Source organism: Coturnix japonica, chromosome 21, assembly GCF_054131305.1.
Source record: "Coturnix japonica strain WE chromosome 21, WE-NBRP24, whole genome shotgun sequence".
Lineage (NCBI taxonomy): Eukaryota > Metazoa > Chordata > Aves > Galliformes > Phasianidae > Coturnix > Coturnix japonica.
Window position 1 is genome coordinate 5,689,309 of NC_140683.1, and position 19,850 is coordinate 5,709,158.

At 44.2% G+C, this 19,850-nt stretch overlaps 1 protein-coding gene across 9 annotated transcripts in view; it reads left to right on the plus strand.

Annotated features, from left to right (window-relative positions):
- The window catches only part of BRD3 (bromodomain containing 3), a 37,886-nt gene extending 18,439 nt beyond the window's left edge, over positions 1–19,447 (plus strand). For 7 of the 9 annotated variants that reach the window (XM_085520918.1, XM_085520921.1, XM_085520920.1 and 4 more), the window contains 10 exons: positions 1,750–1,887; positions 2,855–3,002; positions 4,077–4,291; positions 5,996–6,367; positions 9,787–9,915; positions 10,375–10,566; positions 11,074–11,309; positions 11,837–12,129; positions 13,957–14,085; positions 14,904–19,447. In XM_085520918.1, coding sequence (XP_085377044.1) covers positions 1,750–1,887; positions 2,855–3,002; positions 4,077–4,291; positions 5,996–6,367; positions 9,787–9,915; positions 10,375–10,566; positions 11,074–11,309; positions 11,837–12,129; positions 13,957–14,085; positions 14,904–15,019 — 1,968 coding nt within the window. In that variant the 3' untranslated portion in view covers positions 15,020–19,447. Of the gene's footprint in view, positions 1–1,749; positions 1,888–2,854; positions 3,003–4,076; positions 4,292–5,550; positions 5,681–5,995; positions 6,368–9,786; positions 9,916–10,374; positions 10,567–11,073; positions 11,310–11,836; positions 12,130–13,956; positions 14,086–14,903 lie in introns of those variants that run through there. The other 2 variants (XM_085520923.1, XM_085520924.1) reach the window with 2 other exon arrangements.
- The last annotated feature ends 403 nt before the right edge of the window (positions 19,448–19,850 follow it).

Here is a 19,850-nt window from a genome sequence, read left to right on the forward strand (position 1 = left end):
GCTCTGCTGCCCATGCTTTGTGCTGCATTTGACTGGGCTCAGGGTCACTGGTGCTTCCTTTAGACTTTCCTCTGTTTGCTGTTGACTTTGTGTCGAGGGAGATGCTAATACTTTGGTGCAAGATAATTTCAAGTGCTGACCTGGAGACACAAATAACAGAACAGTTGCATTTATCTATTTGCCTCCTGTACTTAACTGTGTATATCCTGTCTCTGTCAGACCAGAGAGTGAGAGACCACCAAGTTATTCATGAATGAACAAAGTTTTCTAATAAGCTTTCTTCCACTGAACTGAGCCACTCAACTTTTACCTCTTTAAAGTAATCCTGTGGATGTAAAAATCTCAGCAGTGGAGGCAAGCCCCGACCCACCTGTCAAATTAAACCCAGAGCCCCCCATCTGCCCTGCTGTCTGTTCCTCCAGGCAGGCCATTGCAGATTTACTCTGATTCATTGAACAGGAGGATTGCACGTAGAATTCAAGGGAGCAAGGCTCTGAGATGTGAGGTCTGCAGAGCTCCAGTTACCGCAGGTTATGACCTGATTTTATGGACTGGGTCAGGAGTCTTTTGAACTTGGTAATCTTGTTGATGGGTACTATTTAAAGTGCTAGGCAAGAGAGTGGAACACTTAACACATGTATAATATTTCAGTAAGTCTTTGCTCTTTTGTGTCGTCTTTGTGGATTTCTGTTTCTCAGCGAGGCGTTTTGAAGTGGTTTTAGGGCAGGTTACCAGAAAAATTTGAAGGAGGAGTCAGCTGGAAGAATAATTGTTTTTCACATGTGGTCTAAATCACATCTGCACAAGCCCAGTAACCAGCAGGATTGCCTTTTCTGTCCTAGTGTGCCGTGCTTGGAAAAAAAGTGGTTTCTCAGGTTGTGCCTGAGAGTGGCTGGGGGCTGTGTGTGGCTTCATGTTCACATACAGTGAGAGGCAATGCTGCCTCACTTTGGAATGAGAAAACTACAGCATATAATCTTGCATGCCTAGAGTGTCTCCAGACTAATCACAGCCTCTACAAATGCTTGAGTCCAGCCCAGAGAGAAACTAGGTTAACACATGGAATCCTTTGGAGACCGTTTCAGGAGAGTCGCTGGAAATTTTAGTGCAGTCTTAGCCAGTGCTGCCACTGATAAACTTCTGTAAGTGCTGAGTGTTTAAATTAGACAGTCATACGGTAAGGCAGGTGGAAATGCTGTTTCCCAAATTGCTGCCAGTCCTCAGTGAAGGTGAACAGCCAGCCAAAGTTAGTGCTACCCCAGGTTCTGGTCCTACATGAGTGTGAATTGCATCACTGCAGTGTTAGCTGGCCATAAAGCGTGCCAGCCTTCACCACTAAAACACCATCTGTAAGGGATATTGAGGCAGCAAACAGCTTAAGTGAGAGCTGCTCAGAAAGCGTGTCTTCTTCCACATGCTGCTGTTGTTACCTTCTCTGTCCATCTGCCCTTACACGAAGCTGGTCGTGTCCAAGAAGGCATTTGTATGTGTGTTAGAGTATGTACTGGGGGAGCTGGGAGAAGTTGGCTGTTGTAAGGGGGATTCTGATGCTTTGTAATTAAGTTCATAATAATGATAGGCAATGAATTAGAAAATAGAAGTAATAATGATATTTGCATTTTGCCCAAGAATATGGGGGTGTGTGTTTTGGGGAGGGGGTATGAGGAGGAAGCTGGGAGTAGAGTGAGATGTGAGTGCACTGTTGTTCTCATGTCAGGAGATGTAACATCTTTCCTGTTTCTCCACCAGGATTATCACAAAATAATAAAAAACCCTATGGACATGGGGACTATCAAGAAACGCCTGGAACATAACTATTACTGGAGTGCCAGTGAATGTATGCAGGATTTCAACACCATGTTTACAAACTGTTATATTTATAACAAGGTAAAGAGCCCAGACGAGCACTTAGCTGGGACACTGCCTAGGACAAAAACACTTAGAATTGTTACAGCACAAGTTTGAAACAGAGCAGCTCCTCTGTGCTGCAGGCTCTCCTTGCCAGAATACAAGATGCCACCAGTTGGAACTGCATTACTTGAAATGCACAGAGCTGTGTTTCTGCCGTATCTTTCTTCCCTTGCAGTAGTTAAAATGGCATATGTGCCTTATAATTATATGCATGTTTATGTTTTGGAGTTGCAGAGCAAGTTTTGTTTCCTTTCATTTTCATTTAGGAGTTCTTCAAGATGAGCTGAAGTTTGTGTAAAGCTTTGCAGGTGTTTTGTGGGCTGTCAGGGCTGTGTTGCACTAGTTGTCTAGCAGTAAACAGAGTTTCCTACCTCCTAGCAGAGAGCAGTTCAGTAAGCTGCGTAACTGTCCTCAGCTTTATCTCATTCATTCATACGTTTTAAATTGCCTATTATTGTTTTCGATTTGTCTTATTTGCTACTTTGTTAGGTTGTTAAAAGCTGGTATAATTTGTTTTTTTTGTGATGGTTTGTTGTCATTGACCCATGCTGGAAAGCAAGTTGAAATAAACAAATTAACTAGTTTGGACCACAGGCAATATGTTTACACTCTTCTCTAGGACCTGTTGGCAAGCAGGGAGGATGGCTTATCTGTTCCAGTTTTCTGCTTCCACACTGATGCTAGTTAATGGGCTTCTGCTGGAAGTCCTGATGTTCTCTGGATACAGTGCATGTCAGGGCTGTGATTATTACATTCTAGACTAGATTAGAAGAGCAGGAGAGCTGCATGCAAGGACAGGAAAGAGCTCATTTGTTAATTGTCAGGGAATTGGGTGCCATCATTTATTTGAAGGGCAGCATCACTGGGGATTTCAAAGTGTGATCTTGTACCTTTTCCTTCTGATGTGTGGGTGACACAGCTCAGGCTTGTCTTCTTCCTGCAGCCCACAGATGACATCGTCCTTATGGCCCAAGCCCTCGAGAAGATATTTCTGCAGAAGGTTGCTCAGATGCCTCAGGAGGAAGTTGAATTATTACCCCCAGTTCCTAAAGGCAAAGGTCGTAAACCGTCAGTGGGCACACAGAGCACAGGTATTTCCCTTATCTGGTGTCAGTAAATGTTACCAGCCTGCTGCTAAGGCCTGACCCATGTTCCAAGCTGTGTTCCAAGAGTGATGGAGTGAGAGTTGTCTAGATGACATTCACCCAGTGTTTTAGGCCTTGTCTTACTGTCATTCTCTGTCATACAAATATCTTTCTGTGATGTATCCATCTACACAGCACGTCACTGGGGGAGGTCAGTGCTGTTGCTTTCTGTATGCAAAGAAGAAACCAAGGCAGAGAGAGCTGAGGTAGTTAGACATGCCAGCATGTCCCAAGTGACAGACCATGGTGCAGAGTGTCTGAACGCATCTGGGGTTATACAACCCACTCATGGCCCTGACAGAAGATTCATACAGTGGAGACTGAATTTTGCCAGTCCCCTAAACTTCAGACATTGTTTTTATGATACTTTGGTTATTACTTAATTTGTCTTGCCTAACTAATCCGGTAGGCAACTCTTCAACAGTGCAAGTGTAGCATAAGAGATATCTGCCTCACTGACAGAAGTCTGGGACTCTGCACCAAGCTCTGTTTCATTGGTGTTGTAAAACTTGTGGCATATCTAAAGTATGAATGAACTCTTAAGTGGTCAGCTGGCAACAAAGGAGTGATTGTTGCTGTTGGCCATGAACGCTTAAAGACTGAGGTCTGTGCAGGATGGCACTTGTCAAAAAGAGCCATCTCCCCTTTTTCTTCTCCTCGTGCTCCTTGTCTTATGCTGAGCAGCTCTGATAGCATAAGAAGGGTGAAGGCTGTCCCAGAGCAGCACACCTAATGTGCAAGTGTGGTGTGTTTTGTTTGCATGGGGCTGGCCTCAAGCTTACGGTAGGAAGATTTAGGTCAGTGACTGATGCTCCAGTTCATGTTGGACCCTGAGTTACAGCACCAGGCAAATCTTACTCAGTGTCCTTTGTGCTCTTCCTGTGGCCTTGAACTGGGGACCTTTTTGCAAAGCCTGTGACTGCCCAGTACAGCAGCTCTGGTGTCACTTTGTTCCCCATGCCTTGCAGCACGTGTAACCATCAGTACATCACAATGTGTTTTCACTTTGTCCTTTGAAAGGAGCACAGCAGGCAGTGGCCGTGTCTTCTGTCTCCCCGCCGGCCCCGTTCCAGAGCGTCCCTCCAGCCGTGTCTCAGACGCCCGTCATCGCTGCCACCCCTGTGCCAACCATCACTGCTAATGTCCCACCTGTCACTGCCCCACCTGCCGCTGCTCCCCCTCCTCCTGCAGCTCCGATAATGCCCGTGGTTCCTCCTACGCCGCCAGTAGTGAAGGTAAACAGAGCTTGATCTCTTCCTCTTCACAAAGCAATATTGCTAAGCAGTGCTTTAATTTCATCCCCTTGCTGCTGGTTACGTGCGTTATTTCTCTTTGTGTTTGACTCCTTGATTCTCTGGCCATCGTTGTCCCTTTGGGATGTGCTCAGATGAGTGCTTGCTGGTGGGTTTGAGTGGGTTTGGCAAAGTTTTTTTTGCCAGTTCTACCACATCCCCAACTCAGGTGGTGTTGACTGTAAATACTCCAACTCAATTACAAGCACTTATCTGACCATAGCCTTAGCCAGTGCTGATGCTCCATGAATCAGAAGTTTATTGGAGATTTCTTGTGTCTTGGTCTATATTACCCACAACATCTTTTCCATCTGACCAAATCTCTGATTTTTCTGGGACTGTTCCTTTAAGATTTGCACACTCCAGCACTAGGAGTGTTTCTCTCTGCTGTAAACCAGTTCAAGACAAGCCTGTCACTCCAGCTGGAGGAGATTGGTGTTGCCTGCAGGTTTTGGGTACATTAATTTTGTCTTCCTTACCGAGTAACCTTCTGGGAGGTGTCAGTGGTGTTTTGCCGTGTTAATTTACATGTAAGTGAAAATGTTGCTTTAAATAATTGGAATTCTCCTAGCAAGCCGTATATTGCTTTAAAAAGAGAGGGGAAAAAAACCTATCATCTAAACTACGTTCTAAAAGAAGAATTTAAGTGCAGAAGCACTGGCATTCCTGATTTGAGGTTGCATGGGCCAGTAGAGCCACAGGATTTTTTCTCTTTCTTTCCCCCTACAGGCTGGGAATTACTTAAGGACGCTGTAAATCTGATCTTGCAGCTATGCTGCCCTCCTCAGAAGCCTGTTTCATAACGCAATGTCTAACCAAATAATTTGCTTCTGAGGATCACTTTGGTTTTAAAATTCAAGGATGAACCCAAAAATGAGTTTGTGAATATGTACTGCAAAGATAATCCTGCTTGGGATTTACTTAAGACTTGCCTTAGATTTCCTTGGGGACCATTTTATTTTTTTTCCTTCCTTTCTTTTTTTTTGTTTCCTCCAGAATTGCTCCTTCCTTAGGAGCAAAAGAAAGAACTGACTGGACAGTAACAGCTTGAATTAACGTGGGATGTATGTTTTATTTGCTTGAAGCGAAATCATTAAATTCTTAACTCTTATCCATAATAAACAATCTGCCTTAGCACATTCACTAAGTAAAAAGGGAGTGAAGGCTCATAGGTCTTTGGTGATTAATATGCTTTGGTTCAGAACTTATAGCCTGATCCTGCCACTGGGGACTCAGACATGTGGTTAAGTTACTGACACTTACTAAGTCACCATGCATCAGCTGAGCTGCAGTAATCGACTGGGCGCACTCCTTTCCTTTGGCAAACATGAGGTAAGAGTCCTTAGTTTAAATCTCAGTGAAATACGTAGAGCTAACGCGTTTTGCATCCTGTTTTGGGGTTGGGTTGGAGATGTGCAGATGGCTGGTTACTGTGGCTCAGATGACATGCAGTAAATACATCATGTTGTCACTGAATTGCGTGTTGAAGCCTCTGGTCACAAGTCCCATTTATCCCAGTGAAATAATCATGTTTTCTGTCAGAGGACAGGCAGATCGCAGGAATGAGGGTGAATCGTGCTAGGTTTCTGCTAGCTCAGTGTGAGAGCTGGGCTTGTACTCATCAGGTGTCTCTATCTGCTGTTTCAGAAGAAAGGAGTGAAGCGGAAAGCAGACACGACCACCCCCACCACCTCTGTGATCACTGCCAGCCGGAGCGAATCCCCCACGCCCCTCTCAGACCCCAAACAGGCCAAAATCATCGCTCGACGGGAGAGCGGCGGCCGGCCCATCAAACCACCAAAGAAAGACCTTGAGGACGGAGAGGTCCCCCAGCATGCAGGGAAGAAGGGCAAACTGTCTGAGCACCTCAAGTACTGTGACAGCATTCTCAAAGAGATGCTTTCAAAGAAGCATGCAGCCTATGCGTGGCCCTTCTACAAGCCTGTTGATGCAGAGGCCTTGGAATTACATGACTATCACGATATTATCAAACACCCCATGGATCTCAGTACTGTTAAAGTACGTCTACACTTACACTTACCACCTCAGCCCTCTGGTTGCAGAGGACTGACTCCTTCTGGTGGGGGGGAGGGGGAAGGGATAAGGGTGGAAAATCAAAACCATTTGGATGTCATCTGGATATCTTTATACTTTGCTTTCTTTCCCTCTCTTTTTCCCCCATAACCTGGGATGTCTTTTTTTTCTGCCCTACAAAGCAGACTATATGATGGCATCCTCTCCTCTTTGTGAATAGTCCAGCTGTTTAAACTCGTGTCATCGGGATTATGTTGCACTCAGAAGAGGTGCTGTATTTCATAGGATTCAATTGATAGTATCCCATTTCCAGAAGCTGCTGCCTGGCTACTTGTTGGCATGATGTGTGGTGTAGATAGGCTTACACTGAGCAATTCCAGGTGGAACATGAAGATCAACCTGTGCTTAGGTGAGGGGAGGAAATAATATGATGCTTACATGGTTCAAGCTTTGCTCTTCAGGAACTTAGCTTAGTGTGGTCTGGTATTCAATATTTTCTTCCCAGAAGACTGGGAAGTTTCTTTAAGTCCTTTCTAAATATCTATAGAGGACAGCTGTGTTATTCTAGTTCCCATCTTATGCTCGTCCATTGGAATCGGTGTTGGTGGAGATGAGGCTTTTGTGTGCAGAAGGCTAAGGTGTGTCTGCTGGCTTTCAGGAGTGTGCCAGGACTGCTGTGCACCCAGCTCTGCTGCCACGTGGGATTGTCTGAAAGGCTTAGCTGACTAAAGGGCAGCTGCATTCCTGGTTCCTTATATGTTCCTTGGCAAGCAGTGTGCAGTGCTCTGGTGTGCTGTGCCATTTGGCTGCGGAGCTGCAGTGGTTCTTACTACAGCTACTCTGTTTTAACAAGCTTTTAGTTGTATTGGTGGTGAGAGAATAGTCATAGCAGTCTGTGCTGAGGACTAGATAAAGAGTTAGTGGTGTCTGACTTATTAACTGTCCTGATACCACCGTCTTTGGCAAGTTTCCCCATGGCTTTGTGCCTTTGTTTTTTCCAACCATAAAGTGGAGAGAATAATGCTTAACCTACCTCACGGGGCTGTTGTGAGGGCAGATGTCTGGATGCTGTTATTTAAGTACTAATTATTATTGGTTGGGTTTTGCCCCAGCTTTGCTAAAGGCCTGCAGCAATTTCCTTGGAGGAGATGTGAGTAAAGAAGGGTGAGTTGAGCTGCAGGCAAGAAGTGGGATCCTGAAACAAGTGCTAAAAGGTGGGATAAGGGCAGAATTGAGCATAGTAGTTTGGGAAACAAGAGCACTTGTACCTCAGTGTGATATTCTGCTGGGAGAGGAAGATCCCAGGTTTCCATTTTGTTGTTCTCTGAGGTCCTTGGAGAAGATGAAAAGGAGCTGTATGAGGTCTTCAAACTTGCAACAGATTGACGCAGGAAGGGAGGGAACAATGTTTTCTCTTCATCGTTTGTGGGTAGGACAAGGCTTATTGTAAAGCAGGAGAAGCAGACATTAGGAAACATCTTTCTGAACATGAAGGGATACTGAACAATACAATTGATTGCTGAGAGAAATAAAATTTTTCTAGCTGCCTTCCCAGCCTTCAATTGCTTCTATCTGTGACTTCTGATTTGCCATTGTAAATGTTAAGCAGCTGAATATCTCAAAATGAGTGGATAACCCAAATATATTCTGCTGCATAATTTTAAAATCCATTTGCTTTTGTCAAGTTAATTTTTCTTTACAAGAAAGCAAAGGGGAAAAAAAAGAAATCCACAGATTAAAATGTTGTTGGGCCATGAAACTGTTGGTTTTGGATGAAAGCAAAACCTTAAATGCTGAAATGTATTTCACAGGCTGTAAATGGCTGTTGTGTGTGCCAAACAAATACAGCGTATCAAAAAGGCCTTTTGCAAAGTAAGATGTATTTTAGAATAAATGGCCCCTTTCGTTTGAACATTTTGTTTTGCTTTGGAATTGGCCTGAGACACTATTCAAACAAGGCAAGTTTTTCTTCAGGCTGGAGAGGCACAAACTAACTCCCTTTTCATCTCTGTGCTGCAGTTCCAAGGATTCTCCTCCTTTATTTACCAAGAAAATGAGCTCTTGTGCCACAGGTTTGATAGGCATTTAGCTGTGGTACAGCGGGGTAAGATGCTGCAGGAGGGTCATTGCCCTGCATACAAACCCCTCCAAAGCTGCCTTCCCAGAGGTAAAATTCTGCCTTATTCTGAACCAAAGCAGCTTTAGCACTCGTTGCAATGATTCAAGGTATTTCTGATATCTGCTGTGGAGCTGTGAAGTGTCTGTAGTTTCTACTGAGCGAGTGGGAGTTTTGCTTGGGTTGAGACTTAGGTGTGAGCTGCAGACCCTGAGCCTTGTGCTGTGATGGAGGATGAATCTGCCCATCTCATCTGCAGTGTGTCTGTCAGGCAGCCCCTTCCCTTCACCAGGGGGATGCAGGTGCACTGGGCACACAAAAGGGAGGCCTGCAAGCACTTGGCAAGCAGCAAGTTTCATTAAACTCTTTAAAATGCAAATGAAATCTAGTGTTCGCCTTTTTTAAGTTTCCTTTTTGGAAGGAGTAATTGGAGATGAGATTTTTTACATGTGGTAGTAATACATGCATAAAATCAAATAAGAACTAGGAATGCTGTGAATTGTTCTCTAAACCAAGTCATTCAGTCCCAAACAGCAAGTGGATGAAGGTGAGAGCCGGAAAATGAGAGGGAGGATCCAAGTGCAAATATTTAGCCCCTAATACTTATCCTCAGTAGAGGGGGGGAAAATAACATTAGGCACAGATCGATAAGGGGCAAATTCTGTATCTGTTCTGTATTTCTCAGTTGGACTTATTTAAATCAAGAGTTGGTTTTGTAGCTTAACTCTTAAGTGCCTGCCTGACTGTAGACATCACCAGTTGAAATGATGCTTTGTGTTAGTCAGATGATGTGCTAACCATCTTTTCTGCCCTGTCAGATTATGCAGTAAAGGTCCCCAAGCAGCATGTAGGAATTCATGCTGAGGGTACTCCTTTAGTTGTAACTCTGACTTCTTGTCCTTTTGTCCTCTGATTTACTTACATTAGTTTCTGGTCCAGCAAACGTTTTCTAAATGGCTCTCTATTTTCTGACAGACTCTGGGCACTGACAAACTTGCATGGTATTGTTTAAAACCAAAGAAAATAACCCAAATTTAAAATGATGAGAGTTTAAGCCATTGTAGAACTACATTAGCTTGTCTGGTTTTTGTTTGCTTGTTTTAAAAAGCAGCAACTCTAAATGTTATTTGGAAACTAATAAGATCAAACTACTGTTCTCTTGGACAAATGTGATTTCTGAAGCTGTGCTGAGCTCTCTCCATGACGCACGTGTCCTCCATGCAATTGTTACAAATGCCTTTTGTTTATGGCTTTATCTCCCCTTTTCCTTTGGCTTGTTTGCTTGCAGAAAAAGATGGACAGTCGGGAATACCAGGACGCACAAGGTTTTGCAGCAGATATTCGGTTAATGTTCTCTAATTGTTACAAGTACAATCCTCCAGACCATGAAGTGGTAGCCATGGCCAGGAAGCTCCAGGTAAAGGTGTAGCTAAATGCATCTTTCAGGGTCTGTTTAGCTCAGCTATGAGGTGTCAAATTCAGAGATCCGAACATGGATCTGCTCTTGGCATCCTCAAGGGTGAGTCAGTGATTCCTTCAGCCCTTGAAAAGAGCCTTTTCATGCTCTCTGCTGTATAAATGTCATGCTCTGCACATGGCGTAGCCTGATGCCACATCCCATTCTTAATTTTACAATGATTGTCATATAAAATAATGGGAACATTTTTTGGGCCTCAGAATGTGGAGATCCAGAAAGCTTTCCCTGCTAAGTCTTGGATAAGCTTTTAGCTTTGCACCTCGAAAGAGGGGGGAAGGCTTTCATTATTTAGTGCAGTAAGACCCTGATCTGTGGTAGTGTATCTGCTGTGTTTGAAAGACCAGAATGACGTCTTTGAGCGAGGCTCCTTTGTCACCAATTTTTCCCCGTTTCTTGTAGGACGTCTTTGAAATGAGATTTGCAAAGATGCCTGATGAGCCTGCAGAAGCCCCTCCTCCTCCTCCTCCAACAGCACCAGTTGTGAGCAAAAGCACGGAGAGCAGTCACAGCAGTGAGGAGAGCTCTTCTGACTCAGATAGCTCAGACTCGGAAGAAGAGCGAGCGACTCGGCTGGCAGAGCTCCAGGAGCAGGTTACTGTAGTGGCCAAGCTGTGTGTGTGTGCATCTGCAGTAGAAAGGGCTTAGCAGGAGGGAAGATTTAACTTTGTTCCTGAAAATCCCAGCTAGCCTGGGATGCAGCGGAGAGATCACTCCTTGTGCCAGCTCAAAGAGGAGAGCTGTCAGCAGGGAAATAATTAGTGCATTTTGGATACGATGTTAATTTTCTTTGAGATTACCATTCTCAGTGCTGATGCTCTGGGCTTCTTTCTGGGGTTTCCAGAATATTCAGCCACCATCAACTGTAGGAGTCAGGGAAACACTGAGAGATCCATTTAGTATGAGAGCTCAAGCACAGCAGAATCTGTCACGAGCTTCCTGTGGGATGTTTTCACTATGTATTCCATCCATAGAGTAAACTATTTTGACTCACTAGCTTTGAGATGTATTTACTTGTCCAGGATATAAAGGGAAGAGTATGTGGAGGCATCGATTATCTTGCCTTGAAGTCTGATCTGTTTTTTCACCATTCTCTTCCAGCTAAAGGCAGTCCATGAGCAGCTCGCTGCGTTGTCACAAGCACCAGTGAACAAACCAAAGAAAAAAAAAGAGAAGAAGGAAAAGGAGAAGAAAAAGAAAGACAAAGAGAAGGAAAAGGAGAAGCACAAAGTAAAAGCTGAGGAGGAGAAGAAGCCTAAGGTGGCTCAACCACCGAAGCAAGCCCAGCAGAAGAAAGCCCCAGCTAAAAAGGCAAACAGCACGACCACAGCTAGCAGGTGAGAGCTTGCTTCCTGCAAGTTGCCTTAGGTGGGAACACAAAGAGCTCTCAGCCCAGTTCTGTCCCTCCTGTTCCTGTTGTTCCCTGGTGAAGCTCAGTTGTCAGCATGGTTAACTCACCATCAAATAGTGTCTCCGTTACAGACAGCTTCAGGGAGTTTTCAACTTAGGGCTGGCAGCAGAGCCATCACATTTCCACTTTCTGACTCTTTCAGAATCCCTGCCCAGACTCTCTCAGATAAGGTTTTGCCTTTTTACTCAGCCAGCAATAACATGCTATTTCGTTTCTTTCCCCCCTGCTGCTTTTTTAGCTGGTTGTCATGCCTCACAGCACTAAAATATAATGGGAGCAGAACAGCTTATCTCAGATTTCTGAACTTTTTCAAAAGTTGTGGTGCTGCTCAAGCTCTCTGGCTAGAGGTTCAAAGCCAAAAGCATTGGGATGTTTGTTACAAGCAGAGTAAAAGAAAGAGTTCATTGCTCCTTATATACCCATGAATGTTTCCATGCTTGCCAATCTCCCCAGGCAGCCCAAGAAAGGAGGAAAACAGGCGTCTGCAACCTATGATTCGGATGAGGAGGAGGAAGGCCTGCCCATGACCTATGATGAGAAACGACAGCTCAGCTTGGACATCAACCGTTTGCCTGGGGAGAAGCTGGGCAGAGTGGTGCACATCATCCAGTCACGAGAACCTTCCCTCAGGGACTCCAATCCTGATGAGATAGAAATAGATTTTGAAACCTTGAAGCCCACAACTTTGCGAGAACTGGAGAGATACGTGAAATCTTGTTTACAGAAAAAGCAAAGGAAACCATTTTGTAAGTTACCTCTCAGGGTGCACATTCCTTCATGAGCCCTTGGGCTCAGCTTTGGAATCAGAGCATGTGTGTTGGGATTCTCTTATCCAGCTGTTGGGTATGTGATGATAGAGATTTTTAGAGATTCTTTTCTACTTTAGAAAAATAGCAGAAGTTTTCTGTGAGGTTTTTTTTCTTCACATATGGCCCTCACATGGAGACCTGGAGGGGTCACTGTATTCCTCTGCAAGACCTGTGTGGTATCTTTATTCCTTATCTAGAACCTAGAAGGCACTACAGTTTCAGTCTCATTATGTTGTGCGTAACATGCATATATGTGGAAGGATCAGTTTCTTATCCTGAATAGTTTATCATCTGATTAGGAAGGAAATGTGGTTTGTGGTTTGAATCCCAAACACCAAGGAAATGAATGAATTGCACACATTTGGATAAGCTAAGGAATCTGGATATGTCTGAGCTGTATGTTTGCCACAAAACTGCTAGTTCTAAGTGGCCTGATTACCATATAATGTGTGTCAGATAAGGAGGTACATATTAATGGACTGGAGAGTGTACTGTGCAGCATGGTATAGGCTTTTCTGTGCTTCAACCACAGAGTGAATTGTAGCCCCTTGAGAACTGAGTCCCAGTGAAAAAGCTGTAGCATGTCACTTACCTGAGGCAGTCCTGGTTCAGTCCATCTGCTCATAGGTTAAGAAGGAAGTTGTTCTCCTAAGAATATAACACAAAAGCTGCTCACAACTCTTGCAAAGCACCTCTGTTTTGTTACCACAGGACTTTTAGGTCACCTGAGCAAAGCTTTGACCCTCCTTTTTGCTTTTTTTACTACGCTGGTTTGATTTCTTTTCTCCCCAAGTACTTTACTTCTGGAGTAGCTGAGGAAAGCACTTTCCAGGGTTTCTAGGAACTAGAAGCATCCTTTTGCTTTGGAGTAACACAGATGACCTCAGATGTTTGTCCACTGCTCTAAGCCCAGTATGCCCTGCTTGGTCAGCAGGCACCATGCTGATGCATGACCTTTCCTAGACACTCCTGCTGTCTGCTATTGCGGTGCTCAGTGTTCACAGGCAACCTCTTAGGACTTTGCTTTCCAGTTTCCATTTAAAAGAAGGGGGAAAAAAAAGTTGCCTGAAAGCAGTGTGCAGAAATGTAGGCATTTCCTTGCTGGAGCAGGCAAAATATCTGGCTCCTGTCTGCTTCTGATACTGGCCAACACCTGTGTTCAATTACTCTCGTGAGCGATATTTCTTCTGCTCAGAAGCATTAGCACTGCTGTTACTCCTCACCATTTCCATCCTGAGCGAGGCAGCTACATTCCTGTTGTCTGCCAGCCTTTGCTGGTTTCTAATTATTGTTTGTTTTGTTTTATATTTAAAGCAACTTAAAGCAATAGGTTCTTATGTAAGGTGTCTTGAGTTTTAATGGCAGATGCTTCCCCCTGACAACATTTAATGGGACACTTTATTTTACAGGGCAGAAAACCCATATAACAATTCTGTAATAACAAATGTGTAACTACTGATGATATAACTAACTAGTAAGTAACCTGCAACACCACAAGGTTATTATGTGGATATTTCTGTCTTCTAAAACACTTTCCAGAAGGTCCCTCTCCAAAAGAGCATATTACAGGATCATGGTGCCTGGATAATCTAGTCAGCTTCATGTGTTATCCTCTATCTTGGGATATGTAGTTGCTGTGTGATCACTTGATCTTAGCAGCAAAGTGTTGGCACAGACTTACGTGCCCTGTAAAATAGCAGTATCCTCTCTTTTCTTCCCCCTCAACAATGCGGTTTCAGAAATTTCTATGTTCCTCTTCCACAGCTGCAAGTGGAAAAAAGCAAGCGGCGAAGTCTAAAGAGGAGTTAGCTCAGGAAAAGAAGAAAGAACTAGAAAAACGGCTACAGGATGTCAGTGGGCAGTTAAACAACAACAAGAAACCTGCAAAGAAAGGTAAAGGCTATGATTCTACTGTGCTAGTGATGCCTGAGAAGTTGTGTGTGCAGGTAGTCTTCTTCACTGAGGCAAACCTACTGTCTTTATGTAGCCTTGGGCTTTCCTATGGAAGTTCCCTTAGTCTGTCATTAGTGTGGGCACAGCAAGTTACTGCTGGGTTCCTGAGCTACTCGTTGGGGTCTGCTCTGACCCCTGTCTTGTTGGAAATTCCTCTTGGTGGTAAACAGGACCTGTCTTAGAGATGATTCAAACTTCAGAGGAAGATAATGCTGCTTTATTACCCTGTGCAGGTTGTTCATACGGTAACATAGTAAACCAGTCCCATAGTTCAAACCAGTTCCATAGTATGTTTAATGGGTGATTATTCTCCATTGTGGGATTGGAAAAAAAGCCACCTCAGTGCAGAAGTGCAAAAAATGGGATGAAAGGTTATTCCGGTGCAAACTGAGCTGCTTCCACCTTGCCCTGAATCACAGCAGGCAGCAAGCGCAGGCTGCCTGGGCACTCTGTGCCACCTTGCCATGAGTGCTTTACAGCTGCAGGTGCCCATGAACATTTGGGCTCTGCATTGGAAAACTGCATTGCCCTCCACAGGGCTGTAGTGCAGGGCCCAAACTTTCATGGCCACCTGCGGCATTAGAAACCCTGCTGTCCCCTGAGCCAGGCCTTATTCCAGCTGGCGAAGTCAGTGGGTCAATAAGCTGCCCAGTCAAAACGAAGCCACAAATGAAGCTGTGGATGACAAAAGCCACTCGCAAATCTTCTCTATTGAGCTCAACTCCTTGGAAGTCATCACTTTGCCTTCTTTCCCACAGACAAGTCTGGCTCTGCTCCCTCTGGGGGCCCATCCCGGCTCAGCAGCAGCAGCTCCTCCGAGTCAGGCAGCAGCAGCTCCAGCGGCTCCAGCTCAGACAGCAGCGATTCAGAATGAGCTACGGACACTTACACAAAGCACAGAATGGACATCACCCTCACCGATGCTCTGCAGTGTCCCTTTCTCTCCTTAAAGTACTGCTCTTGTTCCACGGTGGTCAGGTGTTTTGTTTGTTTTACTTCCTCTCTGACTTCTTTTGCTTTTTAATTCAGTGTTACAAAAAGTATCTTCCATTTTTTTCAGGGGGCGCTCTTTGTTTGTTTTTTAATGAATAGGTCGAAGATCTTTGCATGTGTGCGATTAGACTTTATGCAAAGGGAACTGTTTGCCATAAAGTCTCTAAAATACATTTTTTAACTGAAGAAATCTGGTTGAAAATGGAAGAACTTGGAACTCTTTGCAGGAGACGACCAATAGGTTCCTGCAGAGCTTATAGTATGTCTCCCTTCTGCCCCTTTCTCCTCCCTGAATTGTTCTCTTTTAATAAGCCCACCTGGCTCACACAAGGTATAAGAAAATCTCTTTGAAGAAATCTGTAACATGGTACTGTATCTAAAAGGTGTTAGCTTCGAAACTAGGTGGTGTATTTGTTTCTTAGCACTAGCGTTCTTAACCTCCAAGTCTACGGCGTGATGAAAATGTCAGATGCTGTCATCTTTAATGTAAAAGCAGAAGAAACAGAAAGAAATCTAACATACTGCGGATTGCTAACACTTTTGGTAATGGTGGTGGAGGCACAGGCACCTGTCCAGGAAGGTATTTAAGCATGAATTTGATTGGAAGCACACGAGCGATAGAAATATTTCTATGTGTAATTTCTAGCGCTCCTCATTTCCTTTTTCTCTTGGCAATACATGGGTAAGAAGGGAGCAAAGGATACTCGAGTTTCTTGGGAATGTTATTTTTAACATCCAATAGATAATTTCTAGGAAAGTTCGTGCTTGAATTGAAAACAGCTCCTGGCTGCAAGTACTCAGCTGGGCCTCAAGGGGTGCTCCCTGCAGAGTGACCAAGTCGAGCCATGTGCTCATTATTAGACACATGCTTAAGTACTTTCTCCATGACAAGCACCTCAGTCTGGGCTTAAAATAAAAGAGCACTCGAGCTCCAGCTGAGGCTGAGCTGGCAGGGGACTCAGAGAGGGATGTTGGTTGTGTGTTTTGTTGGTTGTTTTTGCTTTCGTTTGTTTCTTTCCCACCCCTTTATCTTTGTATCTGCAATGAGCTCCTAGAAAGGGAATGCTACTTCTGTGTCATGCAGGGTGCAGGTTACCAGATCCTGAAGTGTTTACCTCAATTATAGTAATAAGGGAAAAAAAAAAGGGGGGGGGGGAGGGAAGGGAGGGGAGGGTAAGGATGAGGGGAAGGCAGTTTTTTAAGGCTAGCAATTTCTTACGAGTCAGCCTAATGTTTTCACCTGCACTGCTGCAATACACTCCGTTTTTCTCTGTCTCACGTGTATATATAAGTACTTTATTTATTAAACACATTTGGTCATTTTAAACTCACTTAAAAAAATAAGACCAGCAGAAATGCAGACTTTTAATATGGTTCAAACCAGATTTAATAAGAAAAGAACACAGAGATGTTATTTAAATACGCTGGACTTTATACCTCCAGGTGCTGCGGTCCAGTCTGTTGTGTGTCTGGTGCTCTGTCATGTCCTGTGTGTTCACTTTTGGGGTTATGTTTTCTGTCCTCTCTCTTTTCAACCCAGCCCCTTCTTTCTTGTATTGTACAGATTTTGAAGACCTACAGGTAGATGTAATTTCTTAATGGAACACCTTAATTGTTGTCTGTATTATTTCCACGTGTTTTTCCCCTTCTCCATTTTTATTTTATTTTTTTGGTGAAACAGTGTTGATTTTTTTTTCATTTTATAATCCAGTTTTAGGAAAAAAAAAAACAGCAGTTCTGTAACTATATAAAGTTTGTAATCTGAGGGGCAGAAATTTATTGTAAATTCTTAACTTTTTAGCTTTTTATTGTAAAGAAAATATACAGAGTTTAACAGAAAGTTACGCCTTTCCTTCTCCCACTACCAGCCCCTACGGCTGCATCTCTGCTGTGGGTCAGCCCTATAACTCACCCTGCTGAGCCTCTCCAGTGGTGCAGGTTTATTTCTCACACAGGTGAGTGGCTGTCGGTCACTCTGTGCCCATTGAAGTCTTGCTGGCTGTATCCAGAAGGGTTCTACCACTGGATGCCATTCAGATCCCACAGCTGGCACAGCTCTGTCTTTGTACAGTGACAATAACACGCACTCTGGAGTTTGCTGTAGAAAGGAGCTGCCATTTTCAGCTGTGAGTTGAGAGAAGCTCTGCTGCTGAGAGCATCCTTGTGTCGTTGTGCTGGTGCTGGGCCCATGGGCAGGAGCCCTGCAGGTCTTTGCAGGTGGAGTTTCCTTTGTGTTGGGATCAGATGAGCTGTAGGGTGCTCCGATTCTTACTGAAATGAATGATTTTTTTCCTTCTCCATTAACAATAAAGTTATTTTTAGTTGTTATAATTTTTTTCTCATTCACCCTTACAAAAATATCTTCTTCTAGATGGATACTTAGTAATATATTTTCAGAGTCAACTATGAGGAGATGTAATATACACCTAATTAAGAGCTTAGTTGTTTGCTTTAATAATGGGCTTGGTTTCCATCTGCGTTTCACCTCGTATCCAAGACGTGCATTATCAAAACTAACCAGTATTTTAATTGAAGTAATTGCAACCACTTCAGGTACCACGATAACATGGATAAACAGGCTCCTGGTTTTCCCTGTTGAAATCCTTTCTATGTGTGTTAACTGGAGCTCCGCTATGGATGTGAGGTTCCTATTCAGAGAGCAGCCCACAGGTGGTGCTTTGGGCTTCCACCGAGTGGGAAGCTTTCATGGCAATGAAGATGTTTCCCATCAAATGGCAGCTTGCAGGAGAAATCCATCCTGGCACAACCTTTGTTTCAGGAAGGAAAAACAAATGGTGACTTCTTAAGAGCAAAATGTTGCTCTTAGGATTTCTTCTGCTTTCATATTGTTTGTAGCGCTGCTTTGTCTCCCAGCGTGTCATTGGTGATGCTTCTGTATCTGCAGGTCAGGGGGTCTCCAGGAAAGAAGATGTGTTTGCAGTCCATAGTAAGTAGCAGCTGCCCTTTATTGAGTTGGAAACTGCAGGAGTAGAGCATTTATTGGAGCTGGTATGGCATGACATGCCAGGAGGAGGTCAGTGTGATTTCATAGGTACACGTATATAGTTTCATTGAAACCAGTTTTTCTGACAGGTTCCCTTTCTGAGCAGACCCGGTACCCATCAACCAGCATTACTACACCTTTAAAACCTGGGTTGAGCTTCCTCTGATGATCAGATCAGCCTGTTTTTGGGCAGCCCCATCAGATACAGCCTCAGTGGGCCCAGACTGACACCTTGGGGCTCAGCCCTGCTTTGTTTTATACCAAGGACATCTGTTGGGTACAGCGCAGCTTTCTGCTGACCAAACCTTGTCCGTACAGAGAATCACTTTTGTACTGCTGTGATTCCAAGCTTTTCTACCTTACAGGGTTTTGTAGCTGCAGAGCTGATGTTTCAGGGCTCTGTGACTGTAGGTTATGTGTAACAGATGCACACCCACCCCCATCCACAGGCACACGTGTGTGCATGTATATATACAGGTTAGTTACCAGCGAGGTCCCTTCCATGCGCTGTGTGATAGAAGCAGTCTGCAATGACCTCATTAGTTCTTCATTTTGGGGACTCTTAGACCAGTTGTGATTTTAGTTTTTCCTTGCTTTGAAAGGAAGGATGTTTTAAAGCTGGGGTTGGGGCACAGCAATGAGAAACCACTGCCTTTTTGTGGGGTGGGGAGGGGGTTGAGGGACTATCAGATCTATTCCAACACATGGGCAGCTCCCACTTGGGGCTGACTGCAGGCAGGTGCTGCAGATAAAGCTGGGCTGTGAGGGTTCATTCCACAAGCAGCATCTTCTCATAAAAAACAACAGGGTTTGGGTGTTTTTTTACATAAGAAAACAGCCTTTGCATCTCTTTTTAAATGGCATTTTTCAAAGGGAAAGAAAAGAAACCAGCAGCTCTTTGGGGGGGGGGGTTGGCACCACTGGGGGCTCATCCCTGCTATTGGCATCACCCATCTGCAAAGATTCACTGTTTGCATTTTCCTTTATATCTCCCTTTTTATTTTTGAATATTTAAGAACAAAAAGCTGTTACTTTTCTGTATGATGTGCATGCAAATTTACCGTAACTCTCTTTCTTACGACTTTTTAGTGCCATTTCTAGTATATTCCTGTAAATGTCAGTTACTGAAGAGAGGAAAAGAGAAGTCAGTGTAAGTAGTTTAGCTTGTTTATTGCAAATTGCTGGCCTCAAACACAACAGAAATGGAATGAAGACAGGAGTTAGGAAGTAATCTTTGATGTTACTGGTGATGGACCCTTGTCCCGGGGCATCTGTTTTGTTTTCATAATAAAAAGACAAATAGTTCTGTGTGTGTGGTTTGTTACCCTCTGTACCCTCCTCTCCCTTCCCTCTCTTTGCATTACAGCTGCAGAGCTCTGCCAACAGAGGAGCACAAACCAGCTGTACATCCCCATGCTGGGAGCCTGGAGGTAACGTGGATGTCAGTTTGCAGCCCCAGGTGTGGACTGGAGCAGCTTAGAACCTGATGGGCAAAAAGCACCTCTGCTTTGGTAGGGGATTTGGACTGATTTAATGCACTGGGGCAGCCAAGGGATGAGGTTTTGCCCCCTTCAGTTTGTGTGAGAGCTGCAGTTGATGGAGGTAAGTTGAGCTGCAATAGAGGAGGTTGAAAACATCACCTGTGTTTAATGCTGTTTTGTAGCCCCCAAGACCTGGAGGAACCAGAGGGAATTTCCTTACCAGCTCA